The sequence below is a fragment of the Crassostrea angulata genome, unplaced genomic scaffold (assembly GCF_025612915.1).
Source record: "Crassostrea angulata isolate pt1a10 unplaced genomic scaffold, ASM2561291v2 HiC_scaffold_121, whole genome shotgun sequence".
Lineage (NCBI taxonomy): Eukaryota > Metazoa > Mollusca > Bivalvia > Ostreida > Ostreidae > Magallana > Magallana angulata.
The window spans coordinates 1,880-22,419 of record NW_026441676.1 but is presented as its reverse complement, the minus strand read 5'-3'; the positions used below and the strand labels follow the sequence as shown (position 1 = coordinate 22,419).

Sequence of the window (20,540 nt, the reverse complement as noted above, 5' to 3'; positions counted from 1 at the left end):
TTATCAAGTATTTATTTATTATCATTCTAACAATATAAAGTTCACAATCACCTCTTAGTTTACATAGTCTGTAGCTTTTTTTTAATAAAACATCTGAGTTAAGAAATACACAGGAGAATATGTTGGACTTATAGTGTCACAAAGAAAAAAATTGCCGTCTATCTAAAAAATAAAGATATATTTTCCAGAACTGCTTTTTTGTAATGAGTGCAATATTTCAGAAAAAAAGATTAATAGCAATTTGTTTCAAATATTTAAATAAATCAAAGCAACATTTTTTCTTCAATTTTGATTATTTTTTTTTTAATTGTCGACCAACATATATCAAGAATAAGTGAAGACCAACATGTTTTAAAAAAGATTTTATTCTAGAAGATTTATTATTTGATCCCATGTTCTAGTTTTTAACTTTATAACAAAAATAAAAATAGTTTAAACAACAAAAGTACAATACAAGTAAAAACTGATACCGCTGGTTTTTTTCAAAAGACTTTTCAAATGTTAGTGTAAATTAGAGATTCTGTAGTGATTCGTTCTTCGATGTGCAGGTTGAACCAGCAGAGTCACAACATTGACAGTTTCTGTTTTCCATATACTTTGAATGGATCCTTAATTTTATATCCATATCTTAAGTCAATTCATTTATGAGTGAAAGAAAACAAAATACTGAAGTGAACACTCTGATAAGAAAATTGAGTGTTTTTGGTTAAGCATGCATGGTCAAATTTATTCAACATTTGCCTTTAATGTATACAAAAATGTTGATTTTAATCTCTTTGCCCACACTTTGCACTGTCAAGCGCTGCGCTTGCTATTACAAAAAATATATAAGAAAGTTTAAACCTTTAAAAAAATCCTCGGCCATATGATTTTAATCTGCGGGAAATGTTACAAAAACCAATTTGTCCATGTCATTATCCCTGCATGGGGATATTGAAGGGGGGGGGGGGGTATGTAGATCGAAATATAAAAATGGTATGTTGTATGACTAAAAATTATGTTTAGGTTCTTTTTCCATTTATCGGAATATTATATATTACAAAGTTGACAGTAATAAAAATAATTTGTAACTATAATAACTTTTACAAACCAATGGCACCAAGTTTAATACCCCCAAACTACAGACATAGTTTTTTATGGAAACATTTAATTCACATCAAAGTAAAATGGACAAATTTCATACAGGAATATGTGTAATATTTATTCAGACATTTCAATAGGGATGTCATCTAAAGGAAGGATTGAGAAATTTTCTTGCGTCCTTGGAAATTTCACCAAAAATTTGATAAAGGAAGATGGATTCAGTTTACAACAATATACAAAAAATTCCCGCCTTTCAAATAAACCAAGGATATATTTTATGACAAAAGAAAAGAATTGAACATGAGGTACGATATTTTAATTCCTAATTATGGGTGATTATTAAATTTCTCTGAAAGTTCCAGGTTTTAGGTTATTTTGCTGTAAGGATATTTTAAACAGTTTAAATTTTGCTTACATTTGTGTTTTGTTTTAAGGTATCTGTTACTAAAAATAGCTCAAGGTACTTAACTGTCGCAGTATGATTTTCAAAACATTGATACTGTTTTATAATGGTGTCTAAAACACCTGATTTTACATACATTCAGGATATCTCTGTGTAAAATGTCAGTTGATAATCTGAACCGTGATAATTAAGTTCAAGCAAAATGGGTGAATAGAGGACATACACATGTATAGTGTTAATGAAGAGATGTGTTTGTATTGGTCGTGCTTATACTCAGATTGAATTAAATAAAATATATTTTTTTAAATGCAAGAAGATTAGATATATATAATTTGATACCTCTATCCTAAATGATAACAGATATTTACTACATGGTGGATTCGATCCAGCGACCACAAAATCAAAGAGACCACCGTGTTACCACCAGGCCATGCATCTTACATTTTTCAGAAAATGTCTTATCAATATGAATGGCAATTTAAACATTATTTTATTAGAAAAGACACCAATCGCAAATTTGTCTAATTTTTATCACGAAGAGCACATGAAACCAAAACGAATTTGATGTAAACGTGTACTACAATGCCTGTAGAACTTTATCGTAATTGGATTTCTTTGGTTTCGCGGGGGTGTTAAGGAAGCATATGGAATCTGAGTTACATGTAATTCCGTGAAATCACAAATCTTAGTTATTATGTACATATTCAAATATCTAAGCAACGAAACGTAGATAAAAAACAAATGAAAAACACTGAAGACCATTTTTAAAAAAAATTAGTTTGTATTACGTAGATTGACACATTGATGACGTCATGGCTAAAAGTTGAATGTCGTGTGAATTTGATCGGAAAGCATTGTAAACATATTCAAAATATAACTAATCTAAGAACTCTCATAAAGTATTGTGGTGTGATTTATTGAGAATTGAACATAAGAGTACTGGGGGAGATGTTAGTTTTATCAATCATTCGCTAAAAGGTATGTAAATTTGCTTTTATTTCTCGGCCAGGCTTTCCTCTGTCGTTGTTTACGATATAAAAATCCGATTAGAACAACACTACCCCGTATATATTGAACTTGAAATTTTATACGTAACGTTAGTTTGATCAATGCTTAAATTGAAAAGTGCTGCTAGAATCCCATGGTGTGTGTTGTTTTGATGCAATTTACCGTTTTCCGTGCAAACTATATAAAAGTTGGAAAGGTTTTACGAGAACCTGATAAATAACTTTTTAATAAGGAAAAACAAATGATTCTAGCAGCGGTTTTGATTAAACTGAGATGTTTTGCTTTCACTTGGTATGTTTATTTTATTTTTAAAACCGCGGGGTAGTGTTGTTCTATCTCATTTTATGTTAAGGAATATACGTAAGCTATTTATAGTTGTCACGTGATAACGCACCAATGTGGCAGTTGTGTACTACCCGATTTTATTGCACTGACATCTATTTTAAAGGATAATACTAAGTTTTTGATCTTATTCAAAATAATTATTTAATTTCACGATTTTGAATATAACAGTCAAAATAAGACGCTAAATTGCCCATATGCTTCCTTAACACCCCCGCGTTGGAGTGATTTAAATAGTCAAATATCCAATTGTTATCATACACTACCGATCAGACCCAACCTAACACCAGAGTAAACCCCAACTAAACCCCGGGTTTACTTTTTGGGTTTACTTGGGATTTACTCTGGTTTTACTTTTTGAAAATTCGGGTCCACTCGGGGTTTACTTTGGGTTTACTCGGGGTTTACTTTGGTTTTACTTTGAAATTCCTTTTGAGGTTAACTGTATGCACTGAAGTGTGAAGCAGACTAGTATTTTATCTTACCATCCTACTGTCTGTAATTCATACCCTTTGTATATTCCGAATACACAGTTAGCGTCTGCTTTTAGGGGTATACTTCTGACTGGGTTTACTCTCTGTGTCCACTCTGGGTTTACTTTTGTTTACTCTGAGTTTACTCTAGGTCCACTCTAGTAAACCCGATGTAAATCATAATAAACCCTGAAAGTAAACCCAGGGTTTAGTTGGGGTTTACTTTCTGTTAGGTTGGGTCTGATCGGTACTGTATATTAACTATTTTCTTTTAAATACCTACATGTAACTAAACTTGAATATTGTAATGGTGATAATTAAGACTCTTTCAGCGTGGTTATTGTGTTATTTGGGTTTTGTAGAATATAATATAAATGAATATTGTAGAATATATTTTAACTAAATATTGTATAATATTAAAGAAACCGATGTTTGCAAAAGTGCTATATTTTAGGCCAAATCGTATATAAAGTGCGCTGTACCTCTGTTAAGTCCTTTACCAGTTAATATTGACATCTATATATGATTGACAAATTCTTCAGTAGAACATAAACAACACACACAATCGATCATATTTCATGTCTCTTAATTTTCAGAGATTCAGGACGAGATGATATCGTTTTGATTCTTTTCTTTGTTTAATGGGCGGAATATCTTTCCTGCATGTTATTTTTCATTCGAACATGGAACATGATGCTGCACCTGTTTCCAACACAAATGATGCTGTAACTGTTTTCAACCCAAATGATGCTGCTATTGTGTCCAACCCAAATGAGGCTGCTACTGTTACCAACCCAAATGATGCTGCAACTGTTACCAACCCAAATAATGCTGCTTCTGTGTCCAACCCAAGTGATGCTGCAACTGTTACCTACCCAAATAATGCTGTAACTGTTTTCAACCCAAATAATGCTGTAACTGTTACCAACCCAAATGATGCTGCTACTGTGTCCAACCCAAATGATGCTGCAACTGTTACCAACCCAAATGAAGCTGTAACAGTTTCCAACCCAAATGGTGCCGTAATATTTACCCACCAAAATGAGGCTGCAATAGCTACCAACCTAAATGATGCTGTAAAAGATGCCAACCCAAATAATGCTGCAACTTTTACCAACACAAATGATGACACATCAGTTTCCAACCCACATGACGCTACAACTGTTACCAACACAAATGATGCTGCAACTGTAACCAACACACATCAGATGTTTGAGACAAACCTATATTTGGATGTCTCCCATGTTATAAGTTTTAAAAGTATTACAAATTTTTTATGTAGTTTCATTTTTTGACGTATGTCAAGATATGTTGCATGTTAACATAATTATTTTGCATGGTGACACAATGTAGAAAAACAACTTGCATTCAAAATACAGAAGTATTCCATTTTAGCGTTGAAATTATAAATCTTAATAAATGACGTTGAGGTCATTGCCAAGTGTCAATGCCTGAGCAATTAATCTCTTTACTAATCAATAACTATCACTATATATACTATATATTACACATGTAACTATATACAATATATGCTTTGTATTTCAGACTTTGAGAATGCCTAGGATACCAACATGCACAATATGCTCTGACAAATTCTCGGATGCTTTCTTAAACTGTGGCGCATTCTCTGTTTTGTTTGTGCCACGGAACTTACAGAGCGGGGGTCTGTAAGTCTGTAAGGGGCCATATTTGCAGACAGAAGTTCACAACAGTATCCAAACTGTATTATTAAACTGTGTATCCAACAATATTTCATTACGAACCATTCTAGAAAATTAAAAAATATGAACCATTATATGTTCCACTATATCCTCTCGAGTGGGGATATTTATATGTTTAATGAAACTTTTTTTTCTTTTTTGAAAATTTTACACGATAATAACTGTTTTATTTTGTTAATTTTATGTCTGTCTCTGTTCATCTGTAAACTTGTTACTTTTTTTAAATTTTTCTTTACAATCAGTAAATTACTATTAAGCAAACTTGGTACAAAGCATGTTTATATGGTAAATAGACTATCCAGGGAAGAAACAAGATTTAATACAGAATCTGTTACACTACATTGTCCAGATATTTTGTTTAGATTTAGGCCCCAGGACATACAAATATGTTGTATATGACTCCATACAGCTGATTTATCATATTTGTTGTTGCTCAGGTGAGTGATGTGGCCCATGTACCTCTTGTCATTTACCATTTGTTTCATTGCAAAATCAAAAATAAAAGTGATGTACATATATTTACTGCAATATATTGATTTACCCTGCAATCCGTATACTTAAGTCACTTTCATGAATTGTCATACAAAGTCATATACTGGATATCGTCTATTTTTTTTTCTTAAAAAAAGACCCAGATCGTTTATTTTATCTCTTGCTTTTATTTAGGAAAAAAAACTTGACTTGATTCAGGTGGAATAATGTCGCGCTTTGTATTCGCAGGCACGGTCTGACTCAAAGCAATTTTTAATGAATGTTAGTACAGAATTTAAATAGAATCTTTTATTTTTATATCAAATATTCTAAATTAAAAAAAAATATTATTACATTTACTTAATATATGCGTTATTGTCAAGTTAATATAAGATGCGGAGATTGTTTATGCAGCCTGTATATGTCAACCTGAAAATGACGTCATTTTTGTTCGACTTCTAAAACACCGAAATTCCCATAAACAAATAACACTTTAACACTTAAATTTATGTCGAAATGCTTATAGAGACAAATGTAGCAAATATTTCAAGCTTTCAAATTTTTATAAACATTGTTATCAGTGGTGTTTTAAAACAAAAGTACGACCGACGGAAGTTAGCACAGAATCAGTCGACCCAGAGCGAGTTTTTGAGATTTCTGTTCGAAAATTCGATATGCAATCCAAGTTTTCGGTAATTTCTAGAGGTCGTACAAAAAAATGAAAAATGTTTATTTTCTATTCTACTTTCAAAAAATACAAACCGTTTTGCTACAGATCAGTTATTAACAAAACGCCAGCATTTTATTATCAATAACTACCAAAAGGGCGTATAATGGTGTCTATGTGCGTTAAAGGGTAAGTGAAGACAAATGTATTTTATTTCTCTGATCTACAGTATCTACATCTTTCTTAACCGATAAATACTAACATAATGACAACAAATACAAAGCAAAGTTATTGTAGTGTTAAATTTTGATAAAGGTTCTCCTTCTTTCTCTCTTCAAGCTCTTGATAAGGGTCATCATACCTGGTATTGGTCTGTTCAGAATCAGTTGTCCAACACGTTTTGATAATACACATCCTATGTTTCTGCTTAGAGGAGGTTTTCCTATATAATTATGTTCATTAAATCAACTCTAAAATGTTATTGCTGACATAGAATTGTTAATTTAAAACAGATACATTTATAAATTATTTTATTAAGTATGTGTATATGAAGCAAATTACCTTTGGCGGAGTAGCTTTACACTTATGACAATCACGTTGACTAAAATTGATACTGAGATCCCAACCAACAATGGTGTGTTCGCCATCTGTATGTCATCTGTGTCTGTAAATAAACAGGCTATCAGTGGGCAGTACTATTGATATCTGACTTGTTTTTATTGTACGACTTTATCTTACCTAATTCACAAAACATGTATTCATCACTAAAACCATACAAACAACTTCCATTAAATCTGTCACACGTCTGGTTGAGGCAGTGTCTATTGCATGGATACTGACAGTCCTCGCCAAACGACCAAACACACTCTGAAATAAAACCACTTACATACAACCAGTTTTGTATTTGTATTTTTCATTTCATTCTCTACCATAATATGCAATGTAACAAAATACTTAAACCGCTCCACACTTAACGCTATAAGCAGAAACATAATTGAAAAACCATTGATTTATATATTATCTATTGAGTAGTCATTGTTTTGATAATTTATCTTTGAAATAATTGATACCTGTGTTACACTTAGGACCTATCCAACCTGCACCACAAGTACACATTCCGTCTGTGTGTCGACAAGTTCTACAGTTTGACTGGCATTTTTTGGAACAGTCTGGTCCGTAATATCCGTCAATGCACGCTAATGTGCGCATACAAAATTTGATACAATATGGATTATTGAAAACAAATACGAAATATAATCTTTGAAATTGGTTTTTAATAAAGCAATTGTTTTCCTGTATCTTACTTTCATTACAAAATATTCCAATGTATCCGTCCAGACAACCATCCGAACACTCCCCACTAACATGGTCACATGTCTTGTTATTAATACAATGTCCACTACAACGCTCTGTGCAGTTCATCCCGAAATACTTATATGGACAGTCTATTTGAAAACAAGTGCATCAAGAATCGAATTAATAAAGATGTGTAAATGCTCAAGCATATCGTTACTAGTCTATACCGACTTCGTTATCTCGAACTAGAGGAGACTGTTTAAAACTTTGGGATATCCAAGTATTCAAAATATTGGGGGTATATCACTTAAGAAATAAGTAGTTGTGACTGATAGATCACTTTGACATATCAATTGTATACGAGATATCGCACTCCAATATGAGTTAACTAATAAATTTAATTACACGTTTGAATATTGTATCTATTTTGCAAAATAATGGTAGTTTATCTGCAACATTTACATTGAATTGTCCCCATTGTGTCTATCATCGATTCGCTTTTGTCACACACTGAGAACAAGATGCCCATCGGCCACATCGCTCACCTCAGCGACAATAGGCATGATAAAATTAGCTTAATGGAGTCATAATACAAAATATCTGGACAATGTGGTATAATACATGTAGATCCTATACGAAAAAAACTGTTTCCCCCTGGATATTTTTATATTTATGAGTCCTTTTTCAAACAGGATGATTTTATAGTCATATCACATTAAGTATGGCATTTCTCAAAAAGACCCTTAACAATTGTTTATATACATGATATACATAAAACTCTGAACGCCTTGTGAGGCCCAATGAACGTCCATGGGCCACCGCTTAAACAATTTTAAAGAATCAGCAATATATAAAAATGTGTGAATAAAAGTTAAAGCATAAATGATAACATTTCAGTTTTTGTGAAAAATTAAAATGTTTTCCTTTTTTACAACTGAATCCCAAATGTGGCTTAAAACTAATCCTAAAGATTGTGCTAAAGATTGTGATTTGAACAAATTTGAATCTACACAATTTGAAGGTACTTTTACTAAATTTTCAGCTTTTTAAGGCAAATGTTTTTTTTAGAAAAGGATTTAAATAGATTTTTGGTATTTTCTATTTCAATGTAAAAATTTGTAACCCCCCTCCTTGTGACATCATCCCACCTGATCCTACCTCTGTCTATTTGGAGGTCCGTGTTGCTCTGCTTTCGATGTGTATTTCGTTTAATGGATTTTTGAAATGGTTCACGGTTTGTTATTGTCATTTTTTTTTTCATTTGCAAAAGGACGTGGTTTTCATTTTTTACAACTTTGAATCCCCTTCGCCTAAGGGTGGTTTGTGCCTAGTTTGGTTGATTTTGGACAAGTGGTTTTTGAGAAGATGTTGAAAATCTGTTTACAGACAGACAGACAAACAGACAGACAGACGAAATGTGATCAGAAAAGCTCACTTGAGCTTTCAGCTTAGTTGAGCTAAAAACGATGTACTGTGGAATCAATAGAATTCGTGGTGGCTCATTTTTCGTGGTTTTTCTGGGTAGCCCTCCCCCACAAATTTATGTCCTCCACGAAGTGTTTAAGGAGTAAATTTTCTTACTAAAACTGAAAAAACAACACATCCACGAAATTACATCCCCACGGATAAACAAAAAAAACCCAACAATCCACGAAAATTGGCCACCACAATTTTAAATAATTCCACAGTATCCCTTTCATATAACAACATTCACATGGGGTGTTTTATAAATTGATAAAGATAATTCCAAACGGATACTTACAAATACAATACAAATGAAATAATTGCTAATTGAAATGTATGTTTTAAGACAACCAACAATGATAATAAAAAGTGATCCTAACGATAACGTGTTGAAGCTTTAATGATGTATAATCTGAAGCAAGTGTGTTTTGTGCTTAAAATTACATATATATTCCCATCAATCCAAAACATGTGCTGTATTTACTTTACACGGGGTTTTATTTCTTGTGTTGTTAAATACTATATCATACTGATTAACTGATTAACTGCTGGCCTGTTATTTGACTTATAAAATCGGTATACCTCTGCACGTCATTGACCGATTAAACATATATTTTCTTACTATAACTTCAACTGTTCCTCTCACTGGTATTGTATTCTTGACAATTACTTACTGTTTTAGATTCTTTATGGATGTACATCTGATCATAATACTTACTTGTGCTACAGTTGTTGTTGATATATCCAGGGGTACACCCTCCGTCGCATGTTCCTGTTCTTTTATCACAGGAAGATATGTTCAGACAATGGCAGGTGTTGACACAATCATAACCAAAGGTCCCTCTATTGCACTCTTCAGAAAGCAAATATGCGAGCATGATGAGTAAGAAGGAATCTTATAACTTCAACTAACGTGCACAATAATAAATTGATACAAACTATTTTCAAAGATAAACGTTTACTCGGGTCAATAATTTCTTTATGTTATTTTTCTGACAGTTCATGATGTATGCATGAAGTTTCAATAGTCATCAGCTGTTTCTGATGGACAAAGACTAACAAGCTATAAAGTCCCATTTTAAATATTTAATGCCGCTGTAGTTGGAATACTTTAAAAAAAAAAAATTAAATTAATTTATTGATCTTTTGAAGTTTGTCTCGATTATTTGACGGACGACAATATAAATATTTTTTTTTTAACTTTGATATACCTAAATAGATGTTGCAGCATTAAACCACGTTTGTTATCTTTCTCTATATTTTTTTTTTACAAAACTTCTGTGTATGGCTGAAACGAACAAATTAGTTAATGGACGTATGCAAAATAAACAATTTTATATTGTATTGAGTTTCTAAATTGCATTTTGTTAAAAAAAACAAGCATTCTGAGAGTATTGCATAAGCAATACACGTCCCCTACCGGTTTGTATTATTCTATGAAAGCTTCCAAGCACACAACTATTTCAGAGCTATTGTAAACGAGATGTCATGCTTTAATCAGAGATAAAAGAACAGAGGAAATTTAAACTATATAGTTGATATAGAAATTAAATAGGAAATATGTAAAATAATACTCTTTATTTCATCTCCTGTAATTTCGCCAAGTCTATTCTGTATTTGCTGGTAAAAATTTGTGAAAACAATGCACTGTTATGCACAATATCATTTCTTACCGTCTTCTGTACCCCGAATCAAACCAAACAGTTAAACAGCCCAACTCGACAACGAACCCGATTGTAATAATACAAAAAACCCTGCCGATTAAATTTACAACACAATGCTTGACACTATTTTATAGAATTTATTTGTTTGTTAGAAATGATAAAAGGAATGGTACAGGAAAAGGAATGGTACAAGTAACGCACGATATTATTAATGACTACATACTGACCTCGTTTATTCAGTTACACACCGAACCCGATAACTAACCCGAACATTAAAAAATTGGAATATAAAAAATTAATTTTCTCGAAAATATGTCAATCAGACGCTACAAAAGTGTAAACTTGATCTGTAGTTTGACATTTTGAAGCTGTTCAGCAAGTTTTATATTATTCCTCAAATGCATAAAGAAAAAAAGTGTGGAAAACTGAAGTGGGACAGACGGACTGACGGACGGACGGACAGACGGACTGACGGACGCAGAGGAAAGCTATAGTCCCCTCCGGTGAAACCGGTAGGGGACTAATAAATGAAGGTGGTTCATGTTTGTTTAATCTGCGATCGCTTTTAACGACGAATATTTTTACTTTTGTGTATCGTTTCCAGGATAGTGTGATTTAACACTTTTAATTCTTACATTTTCAAATCCATTCAATGACCTTTTAGACAAATGTCCTTATTTCGTTTATGGACAATATTCCTGTAGTAAGATTGACACGTTTTGGTGAGCGGAGTGCTGTTTGCAACTTGGTAAAACTAACATTCTCCATGTAATAATTTCGAAAAAAAAACAACAATGAAATAGCTTTACCCTTATTACACATGTATCCTGTCCATCCTGCATCACATCCTCTGTCACACAGACCAGTCACGTGGTTACAGGTAATGCCATCTCTACAATGTCCTACACACGGTTGAGAACAGTTTACACCATACCATCCTGTTCCGCAAGCTAACAAAAATAGTTTTTTTTTTAATTCTTATACACCACCAGAATGAAAATTATAATAACAATTTTATTCATTATAACACGTCCTCTCAAATTGTCAATAGGAAGAAAGTTAATTTTGTTATTCTTTAGATTATCATTTTTACTATGTTATGAAAATATAACTCTTCTATCTTAATTTACTTTTGATATAAAACCAAGTTAGTGATATGAAAGGACAATGAGTTCATACTTGTGTTACAAAAAGATCCCAGCCATCCCGGTTTACAGTCATAACAACTGCCATTCTGTTCTTGGCAAACGTTGTCTTTACATGAAACAGGACAGGGGATGTCACAGTTACTTCCATATATACAGGTAGTATTGCGCCCTACATGTAACGAAAAGCAAGTGTAACACTTGACACAGAATTTGACAAAGACTCAACCAGAACAGAAAAAAATATGACAGTTTTTATTGCATTGATATGAACATCACGAGAACGCTTCTCTTTGGCCAATTTGAGTTCAGTGAAATGTTATCTCTTTACGGTATATATATGTAGGGTACTTTTTCCATTTGAATGGTAGGCTAGAATGTCAAAGTATATACCATAGGCAAACTTTAGATGGTGAAAACTCAAAACATTCCAATTAAGCTAAACTAATTCAATAAAGTTAAAATGAAAAGGTTGTTTAGTTATTTTAATACAAAATTATGACGTTAGATAAGATGAATATGATTTTTGAAAGACAACTGACCTACTCGGACTAATGATTGAACATAATGACGCAACAGAAAATGTATATTGGTTGAACTGAAATGCAATACCTTTTACGATTACTTCACACAGTTCCGTAAAATCGTTAGATATTTCGTAACCTTTAGGGTAAGTCACTTCATTAAGTCTTTCATTATAAAATATGACATAACGTCCTTCCTTAATACATGTTGTGGTGAAGTTGATAGCCGGTAAGTGAGGTCCGTCCTTATAACACATAGCGGCACTCTTTATATCAGTATTGGTTGATACACTGCTGTTTGACATATATAGAGAGAATCCTGCTAAACGGCCTCGCTGTCTGTCTTCTATATTAAAGAAATGATTTAGACAACGCATTAAGCAAATAAAACGCCTGAGCGTTGTATACCACCAATGATGTAATGCACATTCTAATGAAAGGCAAGATTTTAAATCTTAAAGATTTAAATTTTCTGATTTAAATTTAATGTCATTTAACGAGAGATATAATATATCTGTTTCACTAATATAATGCTGCCGAATATGTCTAAATATTTAACAAACTTTATACCGTAACCATTATACGCCCTGAACTGTATATTGATACTGTTAATTGTGTACACTCCACCAAGATCCACCTTCCACCACACCGTTTTTTGAGGAGAGGTACGTCCTATATCTAGCGTCCTCATACATGTTGCTATGTTGCCGTCAACAGCTGTGCTAGCGTCATACATGTAATTGTTGCTTGAATATGTATGCGATTGCGTGGCGATCTTTCTGTAGGATAGATTATCTAAACGAGACGGTCACTGTAGAGATTCAGTCATATATTGTTTGTTGTTGTTGTTTTTTTTATCAAGGTAATTTTTTGGAAATTAATAAGTAAATGCATCATTTTTCTAAGTAAAAATTGAAAACGTATCTTACGAATTTACAAGAGACTTGTGCTGTAAAAAATAACAGATAAGAAAACTGGATAGTTTCTTTTTACTGAAGAGACAAATGAGAAGGAAGTCTAACTTCGTACGATCTTTAAAGAAGAAAGTAATCAAAAATGCCTGTTTAACATCAATTGTGCGCCACAGCAGAGATCAAATGCAAAATAAAACCCTTTTTACAGTATATTCCATTCGAAAAAAAAAATAAGGACCGATTGAATTCTGTAAATATCTATATATGTGCATATAACTATGATAAATGCTAGTTGAAAAAAAGTTTGATAACTATTCAATAAGAATGAAATAATTTAAGTAAAGGTTTTGTAATTATAATATTTAAAATTGACGGATGTGCAATAATCTATTAAGACTCATGAAAAATACGTTTTCATCGTGTACTTTTCTTCTGTTTTTAAGATGTTATATTTTATGCACGTTAATTTAAAATTAAAATTAATACTTGTTAATCTAAAAAAACAATGAATCAGATTTGTAAAACGCAATTACTTACCATATGATAATGCTATAGCTAAAGTTTCCAAATAGAAAACAGAATGACATAATTGCATTTTTACCATGTCTTTCTCTTTGATAAAATTTTATTTTCACAGTGTATGCCTCCGTATAGTTTTCTATTTAAGGAAGAATTAGGATAACATTTATAAAGATTACTAGAAATTACTTCCTGCAAATAAGATAATTTAACTACAGAATGAGTGTGTTTTGACTTCTTGGGGGGTTGGGGGGGGGTTGGGGTTATATATAATACTGTACGACTTTCAGCTTTCATTGTGCACTCGTAACTATATAGTAAGACTTTATGTATCGGGTTTTCACTGTTTGTTGCAGAATCAATATAATCTTTACACAATAAGATTCCGTCTATCTCCTTAAATAGCAGAATTGATTGTTAAAAAATATGTATAATGATAACAAATACAATGCCAAAATTGATGTAACTTTTGTTAAACTTCCAAACATGTACTGGATTCTAAAATTAAAAAAAAAACAAAAAAAATCAGGCAAATTCAATATGTTTAACTTACAGAAAAAAACCCACAGACTCTCAGAAAATTGGACAAATTCTATATATTAGACTAATCAGCGCCACCGATCTTCTTTGTTATGTGCACAAATTGGAAGAACTTGATAAAAAAGTCGTTAAGAAAAAGACAAATTGAAAGGAGTAAAGGACAACACATTCATGAGAATGGAACGACCTAATAAATTATAGAAAAAAACCTTGGGGGACAATAAAATGTACATGTTGTGAATCCTCATGAGACCAATAAACATCTGTTCGAAAAAATCGCCGATGGATATTCAGACATTACAAATCCAAAACATTAAATTGTTATAACCAAAGTAGGAGACTTACTAAACTAACATCCGATTGGAACCAAGAATTGCGAACTTGTATGAATATGAGAAAGGACAGTACCTAGCTATGATGATATGAATTACTTATCGGACAGCTCACGTGCTACAATGGGTAAAAGTAACATCTGTTTCATCCCTATAATCAGATAGCATTTTCTGCAACGTGTTTTGGGGGGAAAAATGAATGGGGACTTCTTCATCGAAAAACATAAAATGATTCGTTTAAGTAAAACAAATTGGATGTGTTAAGGATTCCAACAACAACTACATGTATATTCAGATATGTACGTCGTTTAATCGTTGTCTTACCAATTTAACAAAATAAGGATGGGCAGGGAATGTAAAGAATTTGAAAATCCTTTCATAAAAATCAAATTAATGTGCTTGGCACGGGCCCAGTTACAAAACCCGTGCAGCATGATAAAGGAATATTATATGAATCGCAGACCCCCAACCTGTGAGTTAGGATTAATTAGCCCACAGTTCAATAATAATTGCAGTACATGCACATCGAATAGATGTAGTATTTGATTATTTTATACCAATGTGAATGTTTCCATTTTGCTACAGGTTGAAACTAATAATTACAGTACCTACTGAAGGTCTATTTGATTTCAACAATTCCATTTTCAATCTGTTTTTGATTATAAAATTCTTGTTATTCCCATTTTTCCACATTGATTCCTGTTTTTAAATTTATGCAGTATTAAAAAGAGTACACCAAGAGTTTTTCTTAACAAACATAATGAGAAGTAATAACTTCCCCTGGCTTAACATGCACTTCCTGAATAAAAGCAAGACCAATAAGTAACAATATCTCATGGAAAACATTCTCAGTGGCCTGACGAATGACAGGACTGTTGTGTTACAGTTCCTGTAGGGAAATATTCTCAGTGACGGTATTTGACTATTCTCTTTTCTAGTGTCGTCGATAAGAATGCTTCCTGATCTCCATAAATGTTATGTTTGTCCCCCAAAAGTAGTAAGTCTGTTCATTGGGCATGCATTCTTTAACGACCAAAATGGTATAACCTTAATGAGTCCTATATACTATAGACGTAGAAAACATTAAGGTGTTCTTAATTTCACTATGTTCACGGTCAGACAATTTTCCGTGAACATTAAGCCACAGTAAACATTGAGCTGTGCATTCACCATCTCCGTGTAGGCCGCCATTACAGATGCATGTGTACTTGAGCGGGGCCAAAGTTACCACTTGTTTATCGTAATCCTAGTATATTTAAAGTTCGTTAAAAATAGCAAGTATCAATATTACGTTCATTTTATAAAAATACTTTCGTAATTAAACAAATGTTTATATCGGAATATTCGTTTCACCTTTATCTCTGCGGCCCCGTCGGAGCCATTGTGAACAAGGGTTTCTCATTGTCACTTATTATCTTGGACAACTCCCTAGGGCAACGACTCCTGTACAACCATGACGTTGTCTGCGATCGGCATTCATCTTGAGCAGATTGATTGATTATAAGGTGTACTTCTTTCTAACAGATTACATGTACGTTTTCCACCTAGTTTTCAGGCCCAAAATATCAAATGCGCATTTTACACCAGTATTTATTACATTCGACACAGACATGTTTTATTATTCTCATAGCACTTAACGTAAATAAGGCTTTGATTTTACGTTATTCAAAAGAAAATAATGTAAATTACATGATGCAGATTTATCACTCATCAAATTATTTTACAATCAGGATTTACTCTTCTAGGATAAGAAATCGATTATCCCTGAAATTGAAAACACCGTGATTTAAAGGCACTTCCAAATGAAAGCGTGAAATTTTAGACACGTGGAATTAAAGACATTTACAGTAAACCACTTGTCGACTTATGATTACTGATCAATAATAACAACTTTAAACATTTTTTTTTTAAATTATTTTGATTGACAACATGCAACAATCGTGGTTATATTATGTCACGAATTGCAAAATGGCTAGTTGAAATCGGAATAAATAAATACATAAATAGATGCCTGGAAGTCAAATAATACTTAAGTATGCGTCATGCAGAGAGACAGATGAACAGTCCTTAAAAAAATAAGGATCAAAAGTAATGTGTATAGTTTGTGTAATGTTAGCGTAACCAAAGCAGGAAGAAGTATAAGTAGAGCGCATGGCCCAGTGATCATAAGCGTTAGGCTAGTTTCCGAAGGTCGCTGGTTCAAGCCCTGCTGTTCTCGTTGCTTTTGTCGGTGTGTCACAAGGCACTTCTGCTTCTCGGTCTAACCAGCTTAAGTCGGGTACCGGTATAAGCAAGGAGTTTACACCCAGTATATGCAGGAGTTTACATACGGCGGACTGGTTTTTATATCAAGGGGGAGTCAATCTGCTTAGCACCGCGAATATCAGGGGGAAACACCGGCTTAATACACCTTGGTGGTCCGGAGAAGGACATTTTTTTAACAAAAATAATAGTATCGTAAAATTTCATGGGAACTTTAATCCTGAACATTTATCAAGTATTTATTTATTATCATTCTACCAATATAAAGTTCACAATCACCCCTTAATTAACATAGTCTGTAGCTTTTTTTAATAAAACATCTGAGTTAAGAAATACACAGGAGAATGTGTTTGACTTATAGTGTCGCAAAGAAGAAATTGCCATCTATCTAAAAAAAAGATATATTTTCCAAAACTGCTTTTTTGTAATGAGAACAATATTTCAGAAAAAAAAATTAATACCAATTTTTTTTTAAATATTTAAATAAATCAAAGCAACATTTTTTTTTCAATATTGATTACTGAGTGTTTTTTTTAATTGACGACCAACATATATCAATAATAACTGACGACCAACATGTATTCAGAAAGATTCTATTCGTAAGATTTATTATTTGATCCCATCTTTAGTCTTCAGAACAAAAAAAATGTCCTTGTTGCAAGAAAAAAAGGCGTTCATTAAGTCAATATTCTTTTCAATGTAGGCAAATAACAACGTCCATATTTTTTTTAAATTTTATAACAAAAATATAAATAGTTAAAACAATAAAAGTATGTTGCAAGTAAAAACTGATATCGCTGATTTTTTTTTCAAAAGACTTTTCAAATGTTAGTGTAGAGTAGACCTTCTAGAGTGATTCGTTCTTCGATGTGCATGTTGAACCAGCTGAGTCACAACATTGACGGTTTCTGTTGTCCATATACTTTGAATGGATCCTTAATTTAATATCCATATCTTAAGTCAATTTATTTATGAGTGAAAGAAAACAAAATACTGAAATGAACACTCTGTTTTCAAGTACATGGTTACCTGTTACTATGTGTACCTCAATTCTAACAGAAAGGAACCAATGGCAACAATGTTTACAATGACTGAGGCCGAGAGTCCAACAATAAAAGCTATGGTTACTGGTGTTATATGTTTCGAATCGTCATTCTGTTGAGTACCTGTGTTGAACAGTAAATACAATAAACTGGTAAGGGTTTTTAGACGTCTTTACAGGTCACACAATAAATGTAGTACATCTGAAGGGGAAAAATACCAATTGAACACTTACCAAACGAGTAATATGAACTTTTATTTTATCACAAATTTGAATCAAATTAAATGCATTACTTACAGTACAATTTTCAACAGAACATTTTCAAACAATTATTTTTTTACAAACTGGATTAACAGATAAGCATAAAATGCATTACCTAGTGTACAGTTTCCATACAGACAGCTTCCGTTGAATCTGTCACATTTCTGATTGATACAGTATCCACCACATGGATACTGGCAATTCTCTCCAAACGACCAAACACACTCTGAAAAAATCGTCTTAAACCATTTCGAGTGCAAAGAATATTCACATTTCATAAAAACCATAAGCATGCGGGCAAACCCAAAGGGACAGATTTATGTAGACACAACATTATGGCCCTTGCACTGTGTAATTTGTTTTACCTGTAGTACAATTTGGACCCATCCATCCTGCCTTGCAAGAACACAATCCGTCCGTGTGTCGACACGTCTTACAATTAGGAGAACAAACAAGAGAACAGTTTTTGCCGTAATACCCTTTTTTGCATACTAAAATATGTGTAGGAAATAAATTTTGATAGTTAAAATACATACTAAAAGAAAAAAAATCGATGTATTATATTGTATTCCATAAAAATAGGTGGAAAATGTAAATGTATTGTATGTCTCACTTTCATCACAACGTGTTCCAATGTACCCGTCCTGACAACCATTAAAGCACACCCCAGTTTCGTGGTCACATGATTCATTGTTAACACAATGACCGCTACAATTCTCGCTACAGTTCATTCCAAAATATCCGGTTGAACACTCTAAGTAAAGGGATAACACATTAAATTCATAAATAATGAATGGTTTTTCTTTCAAAGAAAATGACGTGTATTTAAATGAAAATATATGAATAAATGCATAAATATTACGACCATTTCATGCATATCTTTACAATTTTCGCGTCGCTATGGTATCCGACTTTAATAACATGTTTTGAAATTTTAATGCAGAGCTATGAGATTTCTATGTTATGCTATGAGAAATCAAAACGAGGGGCTTAATGATATCGTATAGTTTGCTACAATGTTATTGAATGCTGTAAGAAATGAACAAAAACGCCTCCTTTACTGGAGAGTTTCACATTTAGAAACAGAATGATAAGTAAAAATGTATCACTGATGTGAAATGTGAACATTTATATTTTGAAATAAAAACATTTGAAATTGAGTTAAAACCAGGTCGCATGCTATGCTTTAGTGTGCTATGACGAATGGGAATCTATGGAATGTTTGCTAAAGTATGGGATTTAAATGTTATAATACAAGATTCCATTGCTGTGCCATGGGTTTTAAATGTTATGCTCTGCTATCGTGTATATTGTAAAATATCTGCTTTAATTGACTGTATAACACCATCAAAATTCTTGATAGAAATTAAAGGCGATGTTTGGGCTAAGCTAAAAATATCAATCTAAAAGTAAAACCAGTTTGCGACCCTCCTTACGTTTAAAATTCATATTTAAATCTCTTTGTACCTTGTGCGACAGATAACTTGTGACATCGTTCACTTGTGCCAGTCAAAGAACTTTTATAAATCAAACATATTTACATGTATCATATTACAGAAAGTGTCAATCATGTTTAGAAATTATTTTTGTTTTATATTGACTTGTAAAAAAAATAAAGTGTACTAACCTGTGCCGCAGTCACTATTTATGTACCCTGGACTGCACCCTCTATCACAAATACCAGTCGTTTTATTACATGGGGAATCACCAAAACAATGGCCGCTGCACTTGTTGGTACATTCATAACCAAAGGTACCGTCCTCGCATTCTTTTAAATATAGTTTTTAAACTTTTTTTTTTTACATGTCATTAATCCAAAAAAGGATTTCGTGTTCATTTACATTGAAAGTGCTAATATTTTAGTGTCATTTAACACTTAAATTGTTTTAAATTGATTTGCAATCAAAATCATACAAACAGAACCGCTACCTTTCTCACACCTATATCCTGTCCATCCAAGAGAGCAGCCTCGTTCACAGTGACCGGTCACGTAGTTACAGATCATGTTGTCCCGACAATGTCCTGAACATTGGTGATTACATTCCTCACCAAACCAACCCTCCCTACATTCTGTCGATATCAGTCATAAATGAAACCTTTCCATCTAGTTTACAGTTATTTATACAATGGTAGAATAATTACGAGGGTTGTTCGGAAATTAATGAGACAAATCGATTATTTTCTTTTCTAAGTGACGAATTTTGGTGAAAATTGGCATATACACTGAAGAAACACCAACGAATAATAAAACAAAGTAATATTAAAAGAATATTTAATATTTTGTGTACGACAGTAGATAAACAAGTAGGTGGTCGGGGTACCCGGCGCAGCCATGAACTCGGAGATTAAACAACTTAAACATCTACTTTATAAGTGTCCGTAGAAATACAGGTAATGATAAAAAAAAAA

The 20,540-nt window shown here is 32.6% G+C and overlaps 3 protein-coding genes across 4 annotated transcripts; 1 reads left to right on the top strand and 2 right to left on the bottom strand.

Annotated features, from left to right (window-relative positions):
- Nucleotides 1–518: 518 nt before the first annotated feature.
- LOC128169368 (scavenger receptor class F member 1-like) lies at nt 519–20,195 on the bottom strand. 2 transcript variants are annotated; one of them, XM_052835524.1, is made up of 7 exons: nt 20,061–20,195; nt 19,759–19,899; nt 18,745–18,885; nt 18,497–18,622; nt 18,247–18,357; nt 17,858–17,994; nt 519–608 (listed from the first exon to the last, which is right to left on the bottom strand). In XM_052835524.1, the coding sequence occupies exons 1-6, from the start codon at nt 20,134–20,136 to the stop codon at nt 17,864–17,866; spliced, it is 726 nt and encodes a 241-aa protein (XP_052691484.1). In that variant the 5' UTR covers nt 20,137–20,195; the 3' UTR covers nt 519–608; nt 17,858–17,863. The 2 variants fall into 2 exon arrangements, with proteins under 2 accessions (XP_052691484.1, XP_052691485.1); XM_052835525.1 differs by lacking the exon at nt 519–608 and adding an exon at nt 17,630–17,763.
- On the top strand, nt 3,993–4,871 carry LOC128169366 (sporozoite surface protein 2-like). The gene is made up of 2 exons (XM_052835521.1): nt 3,993–4,569; nt 4,855–4,871. Exons 1-2 carry the CDS (start codon nt 3,993–3,995, stop codon nt 4,869–4,871), a joined length of 594 nt encoding a protein of 197 aa, XP_052691481.1.
- LOC128169367 (multiple epidermal growth factor-like domains protein 10) lies at nt 6,352–13,056 on the bottom strand. The gene is made up of 10 exons (XM_052835523.1): nt 12,832–13,056; nt 12,350–12,607; nt 11,772–11,909; nt 11,402–11,542; nt 9,647–9,781; nt 7,473–7,613; nt 7,239–7,364; nt 6,907–7,035; nt 6,730–6,832; nt 6,352–6,610 (listed from the first exon to the last, which is right to left on the bottom strand). Exons 1-10 carry the CDS (start codon nt 12,995–12,997, stop codon nt 6,457–6,459), a joined length of 1,491 nt encoding a protein of 496 aa, XP_052691483.1. The 5' UTR covers nt 12,998–13,056; the 3' UTR covers nt 6,352–6,456.
- Nucleotides 20,196–20,540: the final 345 nt, after the last annotated feature.